The 9,144-nt window shown below is 37.4% G+C and overlaps 1 protein-coding gene across 1 annotated transcript; it reads right to left on the reverse strand.

Moving 5' to 3' along the window:
* Positions 1–891: 891 nt before the first annotated feature.
* LOC103722213 (uncharacterized) lies at positions 892–8,588 on the reverse strand. Its single transcript, XM_008812687.6, has 6 exons — positions 7,754–8,588; positions 7,563–7,631; positions 7,407–7,475; positions 1,965–2,051; positions 1,534–1,601; positions 892–1,419 (listed from the first exon to the last, which is right to left on the reverse strand). The coding sequence occupies exons 1-6, from the start codon at positions 8,159–8,161 to the stop codon at positions 1,365–1,367; spliced, it is 756 nt and encodes a 251-aa protein (XP_008810909.3). The 5' UTR covers positions 8,162–8,588; the 3' UTR covers positions 892–1,364.
* Positions 8,589–9,144: the final 556 nt, after the last annotated feature.

Raw genomic sequence — 9,144 nt, forward strand, 5'->3', positions numbered from 1 at the left:
AAGGCATGGATGAATGGTAGCGTTCTCAGTATCGTGGACAAAGGCCGGGAAGGACCTGTTGTCGAGCCAGGAGGAAAGCCATTTAAGGAAACAGCCATGGAGAGGTTGATGCGGGAGGAAAGCTGGTCGGAGATGGTGATGTTAAAGACGAAGAGGAAGAGGTAAAGGGAGGAGATGGTGGGCAGAAGAGAATGTGGAAGATGCTTAACCCGGCAAGAGGATATCTGTGATGAAGATGAGGGTGATCACGAGGAAGAACAGCAGTAAACCCGGCCGAGCTGCATGGGGTGAGGGTGGCAGAGAGGATGTTACCTAGGCAATGTCATCCATGCGAGAAATAAAATCTGCAATTGTTATCAATGTCAGCATTAACATCTTGCTCTTTCATGTTTTGACAAAAGCCTGGATATAAAATATGAAATTCCATCTTCACAGAAACAAAATCACAAAATTTATGCAATTAAATGCCTAAGAAGAGGATTAGAAGTATTGTAATCATAAGCATCAGTTGGAAAAACAAGTCATAATTGATGATGGACATTTCTAGGGTGGGATACCAAAGCTTAAGAATGTAGTACATAATTGATCCTGCCAAGCTTTAGATTGTAGCATATAACCGAAAGTTTTAAATATGAGAGGTGTATTTGCAAGACTGAGAGATGATTTGCAATAGACACAATTGAGGGTGTTAAATGATAATTATTATCATTATTATGATTTTGTCTATTGACAAGACAAGGAAGAATCGAGGCTCCGAAAGCAATGACATCACATTTCAGTATCAATAAAGACACGTACAAATTATCTTGGATATTTTTATATTGACATGACGGGGAAGAATCGACACGCCACCGGTAAAATATCAACTTTGATTTAGAGAGACCAGAGACCTCGATTACAAATTAATCTATTCCAAAAACTTGTTTAAATATGTGCTATATGCTTGAAAAATGAAAAGATATCACTCCTAGCTTTCCTTAAATTTAGGAAACAAACACGCTATTCTTTCTAGACAATACTAAATTTGTATTGTTTTTTCAAGAAGTGCCGTAACAACAGGTAACAAAAGCAGATAACAGTACATCATGAATTGGTTCCAGTACATTTAAAGCACGGATGACATTCTTAAAGAGCAAGTCTGATAAACTAACAGCATTACTAGTTTGTCCATTAAAACTAGCAACTGCTAGCCGAAACTATTCCTTGAAGCTCGAAACCCATATGTAGGCAAAGCAAATTAAACCACCGTCATACCAAACATGCCTGCAACTAGCGAAGTCCCTAGCATTTCATGTCTGGAACAACATGAAAAATCCCATCAAAAACAGGCAGTTGGTGACACCTGAATCCACTGACCTCTGCGGCTAGGAACAACACATCACGTATCTTCCTACAATATTGGCAACAGGAAGAGGTCCCCTGCTCTCCAAAGAAGAAACCGTCTTAGCTAGCATTCACTCACGGTGGATATACCCAAAAACTAGATAAATGATTTACCCCAGAATAACAATATAATGTGTATGAAGAACTCACCAGACATGCGAATCATAGCTGTTGTTCCGGTTGTCACCCATCACATAGACATGGCCTGCAGGCACGCGCTGCAAATTCCACAGGAGAGAAAATGATTGCATGAACTTTTAACAGTTGCATCACTTACACAGTACGACGCAAGCAAATTAATGGGATACAGACCAAGCAGACGATGATCCATCTGAGGCTTGTAATGAAATGATTCATTACCACGAAGCACTCGAGATGTCAACAACATGGAGCAGACCAGGCCAACTCTGAGATCTTCCTGCTTCCATTGTGCCTATTTCCCGGACACTCAGGTTAAAAAACTTGCATTCTCATAAGACCTGGCAGTAGCAACTCCTTAATGTTGTTCAAGAACACGCTCTGCTGGTGCATCATGATTAAAAGAATTATAACGAGGCTTATATTAGGAAATAGGGACACACTGTCGCTCTCATTCTGTAAACTGGTTTTTCTGCAACAAATTCTTCCTTCTGGGCAACTCCGTTGATGAAAAGCAGACCATGGTGAACCTGCAGTAAAGCAGAAGTGTAAATTCAATAACAATATGAAGACCTCAAACATGCGATTTATGTATGTTAAATATATACACGAATGTATGTGTTGTATGTATTACTGTTTTCTGAAACAAAATGAAATAAAAAGGTTTGAATTAGCATTGCAAATTTGTTGTAATTCATAGACAGAAAGGATCACTTGACCTGTACGGCCTAACATATAGAAATGGAAAGCAGTGCTAAGCCATCACATTATGTGATATTGTAAAGAGTGGCAGAGAAGTTAGGGTACGACGCAGAACAAAGCCTTTCCCCTCCACTTGCAGCATATACATAGGTAGCTCCTCACCAAACATGGGATGCTTGTGACCTTTGTTACATGGACTTGGATGCTTATGCCGGGTATGGGTGTGTCTGAGAATCCAACCTTTGAATATCTAAAAATTTCTTCTTACAAAGCTATGTCCAAGTGTCATTACCAGTGTCCAGGTTCAAATAGTCGGTATGGGTACCCTAGGCTAAATTGAAGGATCTGGAAAACACAGCTTGTAACAGCCCTAGCGGAGTATACATAATAATATCTGATGTGGGGATATAACAGCCTTGGCCCAAACAAAACCTCTTCATCAGGATCAACAATTAGAAGACAGATGATTTCTTATTACAGATCATGAATCCTAGATCTTATAACATCTAATCACGAGATCACAGCACTCTATCAATATGGAGTTACCTTGGGGATACCAAATCAAGCAGCCAGCCCTCTATCTCGACCCAGTGTTCTTTCAAGCATCATATGAAAATTACTATCTAGGTAGGACCTTAGGTGCTTTAACTAACATGTTAGTAGACGCAAGGACTCAAGTCCTAGGAGGACATCCCACGGAACACCGAGACAAGATACCTCCCGAGCGTTGAGACAAGACCATCCCGCCACTGTCCCAACATCCCAAGGCACGTCTTGGGGCATCCCCTATCCCAAGGGTCGGGACAGAGCAGAACGGCTGTGCGTCCTATTCCCTATTCCATAAAAAAACCAGGACAATCCTATCCCACGAGATTTAAGACCTTGAGTAAAAGATTTATATTTTTTTATAGCAAATTCTACATTTTATGCAAACTTTTCAGTGGAAATTACTTTCCACATAAATATCACATTTGCTAGGAAAATTTACATTCGGAAAAAAGTAGAAGCTTACTCTTTCTAATAAAGCAATGGGATTTGTTAATTCTAGTTTGTCAATTAAATTACTCAATTTGGTCATTCTTACTTGGATTTCCAAATTCATGACTTATTTCCACGTAAACTCATATGGCATTGTTAAAACCACAAATGAGGAAAAAGGATCACTTTATTATGATTTATAACTACTTTACACATTGGGCACTTCTTTGGTGCAGATAACTATCGTGGGCAATGTTACTTAGATACTTCATACAAATATCAAGTGCTGAAGTGTCCAGAAGCGTCGGGCAGAGATTTTTTGGAAAAAAAAAAAAAAAAAGTTAGACATATGCCCATGTTATATTCGTTCATTCATTCATTTATGCAGGTATGAAGGAATTTATATAAGCGTGCTTGTATGCAACACGTGCACATATATGTCTATGCATATCTGTGTATATGCATATGCACTAGGTATATGCATATGTTTGTGAAGAATTTGTTGCAGCAATTGCTTTCTGATTAGATAGAATACATAATCCTTTGCTAGATGTTATATAGACTTGATAACTTCTAAGTACCAAAATTTAGCATGTAAGCATGACAATATCATGGTAGGCTGATTTGAAGTGTCGGAGTGTCACAAAGTGTCCAAAGTCTCTAGATGTCTAGATACGGTGGAAACCAGTTCTTCATATGTATATGTGTATGAAGAATTTGCTGCACCTCTTGCTTTCTAATTAGATAGCATTCATAAACCTTTGCTAAATGTTGTATTAGACTTGAAAACTTCTAGGAATAAAAATTTAGCACGCAACCATGACAATATCATGGTGGGCTGATTTGAAGTGTCAAGGAGCATCATAAAGTGTCAGTGTCTTGATATGGCAGAAAAACCAGTTCTTTACACGTCCAAGTAACACTGGTCATGGGTGAGTGAAACTGGTATTGAGCCAGCTGTAGGCATTTGGGCTCTCTATAAACTAGATCAGCTTCTTTTTGAAGTGCGACCTTAAATAACTCCAACAATCTTCTTGAGTATCCTCGCGAGGGCCCGGTTCATTGACCGGCCCGCACACAGTTGGGCCAGTGGGCCAGGCCCATTGGCCGTTGCGGTCTCTAGCTCTCCAGGGGCTATAAAAGCTCCAAACATCCTCCCTCAAAAATAGGATTTTTTGAACCGACGTCGATGCCGTGGAGAGGGTCGTCGTAGTTCATCCCCGGAGCTAGGTAAGCCTCCCAACCACCTTGTTTTCCATTTTTCCCTACCCTTCCTCCTCCCGATCCACTCGAGAGGATAGGTAAATTAAAAGAGAAAAAGAAAGAAGGGTATACTTTGGATTTTAGATTGATCAATTAGGAAAATCTAAGTCTTGTGGACCAGCAATCAAAAATCCAATCAACGGAGGCTTTCCATCATCACGGAGTCCACAGAGGGATTGACAATTAACAATTAAATAGCTGTTTTTATTTCTTTGGGCCTCTCAGGCCTTCCATTCAAGAGAGAGAGAGCGTGACATTTTTTTTTGAATTTAATATACGCATGATTTTCCGCATATTTTATTGTTTATTGCTTTGGGTATAACTTTATGCTTATTCTTAAAAATTGACAGTAGATTTTCATGTCTAGGGTCCCCATTAAAATTGACAGTAGCTCCGACACCACTTCTCGCCGTCAAGTTCGACACCGCTTGTCGGGACTTGAGTTCGTCGTCGAGTCCGACACCGCTTCTGTTGATATTTCGGATTTTATCATTTTCAACTCTCTTATATTTTGATTTGTTTGCAGTGATTGTCTTAATTGTTTTGTTTGATAATAGTATTTTTAGATTCAAATGTCTAATAGAAAATTTGAATGTGGATGTGAAAAAATTAAAAAAAAAATCGAAAAATTCATTCAATCTCAAAAAAGAGCTCTAGATAGATTTGTTGTCATAAACAAACAAAACACTACATCAAGTTTAATTCAAAACGAAATAGAGTTTGAAGATGACATAAAAAGAACGAAACAAACATCTACTAGAACTAGTTCTCTACTGAAGAACATAATGAGAAATTAGATGAAGATAGGATAAACAATGATAGTGTAGAATTTAATGAAACTAGTTCTATTTCTACAAATATATATGATCATGGTCAATAAAAAAATATTGATACAAAGTTGAGAGATCTATTAGTGAAAAGAGGTCCAATTAGAGATTATGATCTTCATTTTTCTAGAGATGAAAATAATAGACACTTCTCTACGATACATTACATTCATAAGTTACCTAATGGTGAAAAATATGATAGAAAATGATTAGTATATTCGAAGAATTTGGATAAAGTATATTATTTTTGTTGTAAATTATTTGATTCAACGCATAGCATGAGTCACTTAGTCAATAAAGAAACTAGGGACTGAAAAAATTTAGGTATCAAGCTCAAAAATCATGAAATAACTAATGCACATATTACTAGCATGGATAAGTGGATTGATTTAGAAGTGAGATTGTTGAAAAACATAACAATTGACAAAATTCTACAAGAACAAATAAACCAAGAGAAGGATCATTGAAAAAAGTACTATTTGAGAATTATTGTTGTTGTGAAAAATCTTGCAAAAAATAATTTAGCATTTTCGAGAAAGAATGAAAAGATCTACCAAAGCAATAACGAAAATTTTCTAAGTATTATTAAAATGATTGCAAAATTTGATCCAGTAATGCAAGAACATGTTCGGCGCATTTAATATGGTGAAATTCATAATCATTATTTAAATCATAAGATTCAAAATGAATTGATTCAAATATTAGCATCTGAAATTAAAACTATAATAATTAAAAAGATTAAAGTAAAATACTTTTCTGTAATACTTGATTGCACTCCTGATGCAAGCTATCAAGAACAAATGATCCTAGTTTTAAGATGTGTAGATGCTTCAACAAGTCCCGTAAAAGTAGAAGAATATTTTTTAGAATTTTTAGAAATAGATGATACCTCTAGAAAAAGTCTTTTTTGTGAACTTATAAATATACTAGAAAAACATAAACTTAAAATTAATGATATTAGAGGATAAGGGTATAACAACAAGTCTAATATGAAAGAAAAACATTAAGGTGTACAAAGAAGATTATTGGATGTAAATTCTAAAGCGTTTTACATACCATGTGAATATCATAACTTAAATTTAGTATTATGTGATACTGCTAACTCATGTCTTAAAGCTATATCTTTTTTTGGAGTGATACAACGAATTTATACCTTATTTTCTTCTTATACAAAATGATGAAAAATTTTACAAGATAATATATCCACATTGACTCTTAAACCTTTGTCACAGACACGTTGGAAAAGTCGTATTGAAAGTGTCAAAGCAATTAAAAACCAAGCTCCTAAAATAAGAGATGTCTTAGTTCAATTAGTGAAAACTAGTGAAGATCCTAAAACAAAGAGTGAAGCCACATGCTTAGCTACATATGAGATTGAAAATTTTAAATTCTTATTGAGCATGAATATTTGATATAATATATTGTTTGTTGTTAACTCAGTTAGTAAGAAAGACATGTATATTGATATTGTTATAAATCAATTAAAAGATCTTCTTTCTTATTTGAAAAGTTATAGAAAAAACCGATTCATGACTGCTTTGGTTTCATCTAAAGAAACTGCAATTGAAATGAAAATAAAACCTACATTTCGTAATAAACGTGTAATCCGTAGAAAAAAATAATTTGATGGAAATAGTAATGATGAGATAGAAAAATCAACCGAAGAATCTTTTAGAATTGATTACTTTTTATATATAGTAGATCAAGCTATTTCTTCAATTCAAAATAGGTTTGAACAATTCACCATACATGAAAATGTTTTTGGTTTTTTGTTTAATTTTAGAAAGTTAAAATCTTTGAATGAAGAGGATCTGAAAAAGTATTGTCATAATCTTGAAAACTTTTAAAAGCATGGTCAATATTCTGATATTGATGATCTTGATCTGTTTTCAGAGTTAAAAATTTTAAAAGAAGTTTTATAAACAAAAACTAGTACCCCTATTGATACTTTACGTTTTATAAAAAAAACAGATTCTTTTTCAAATGCATGCATTGCTTCCAAAATATTGTTAACTAGATCTGTAACAGTTGCTTCTGCTGAAAAAGAAATTTCAAAATTAAAGTTGATAAAATCTTATTTTCGGTAAGGAAAAAAATAGTGCACAGGGTACATACCTCGACACAGTCTCCGGCCTTTGCAACAATCCTTTTTATTAAAACATCATCCTTCTTGAATCCAAAATCCTGCAAACAGAACCAATATGAGAGACCCAAACCAAGAATAGGAGCAGAAAGTTAAAACGAAAATATTTCTCATGGCAAAACCAAAACCTGTAAACAAGTAGGGGCCCTGAAAAGGACAATATCATCCACGGAAGGGCTCCTGAAATAGTATGAAACCTGGAAAAAAGAAAGCAAACATTAATTAAGAAACTTAAAAAAAAAAAAAACAAAGTTATGATATCCAGAAGCCACAAAAATTCAAATGGACACAGAACTCCAACAATGCTTAGCTTCCTTACCTTTTCAGCGATGATCCGATCACCAGCACGGAAAGTAGGGAACATGGAGGAAGAGGCAATGTAACGGACTTCAGCAAACATGGTCGATATCAAGAGCAGCACAAGAAAAAGTTCAAGCCCATCAACCCCCGGCCACCACCGCCTTCGAAGAGACATCCAGCTCCCCTTCCCATTAGCCTCATTTCCAATCGCCACGGCCTCACTCTCCAAGAGAGAGTGAGAACGGGGAGGACTCAGAGACATCAAGGATTCATGGCACGGCATCCATCGGAGGGAAGGGCAAGAGAGAAACTGGGACAGCCACCACGACTTCAGGAACCGCATAACACAAGAGGAGAAATTGAAGAGGAAAAGGAGAGGACGGTGACGGCAAGGAGAAATGGAGGAATGGAGTGGGCGGGAGATCATGCGAGGAGGGGTTTTAAACGGACGGAGAGGACACGGATGCGGCGGAGGCGCTGGTCGACGAAGCAGTGGAGGGAGCAGTGGAGGGTGGGAAGGAGGCGCCGGGCGCGGACGCGCAGCTCCAGGAGGAGCAGATCAAGAAGGAATTCTCCCAAGATCAGGGGCTTCTGCGAGTGATTTCGGTCGTCTGGAACAAAGGAGGGGGATGGAGAAGTGAGGAGGAGGAAGACAAGGAGAAGGTACAGGAGATATTCAGGCATAATAATAGCTCTAATGAGGATGGAAACGGCACGAAAGAGGTCTTTCTTTAGAGAGGGGAGGAAGCGGTGGACGAAGAAGCCATAGGAGGGGAGATCTCTCTTCTTGAAGAAGCTTTTGGGGAGCAAGAGGGGAAAATGGAAGGAGAGAAGGGGAGGAACTAAAAAGAGAGGAGAGAGGAAGGAAGTCAGACGCGGGTCTGGATTGTCGGAAGATGGGCCCAAAGTTTCCTTGCTCTCCAAGTTTCTCCTACGGGCCCGAAAGTGGAATCGAGCTCTCGGGTAATGCGTTCACACACGCCACAGACACAGGTTTGAGGTCTCAGTTACGACATCCTTTAAAGCCCAGATGATGGATAGGGGAAAAGAAAAGGTAAAAAATGGAAATCTAATATCCCATAAGAATACTTTTTGAGCTCATAATCTGTGGAACTAGAGGAGCCTACCTCTCTGTCTATGAATTGAAGGAGGGATCAGCCATAGTCTGCTCCATATCAAGTCTCACCTTTCAAATATCATGTGGTTGTGGCTCTCATAATCTTCAAACTGGTCCTCGCAAAGTACAATATTGACATCCTTAATTTTCCCTATCATCACACTACTAAGTACAGACAATGTGATTAAGTGGATGTGTCTGCTCCATGATTTCTTGTACACTCATTGATTTGCTTTATAACAACAATTAAAAGAAGTTGGAGGATATTTAATTCTAGTTAATAAAACATTGAG

The sequence above is a fragment of the Phoenix dactylifera genome, chromosome 2, assembly GCF_051530095.1.
Source record: "Phoenix dactylifera cultivar Ajwa chromosome 2, Ajwa_hap1_PhDact_Kaust_v1.1, whole genome shotgun sequence".
NCBI lineage: Eukaryota > Viridiplantae > Streptophyta > Magnoliopsida > Arecales > Arecaceae > Phoenix > Phoenix dactylifera.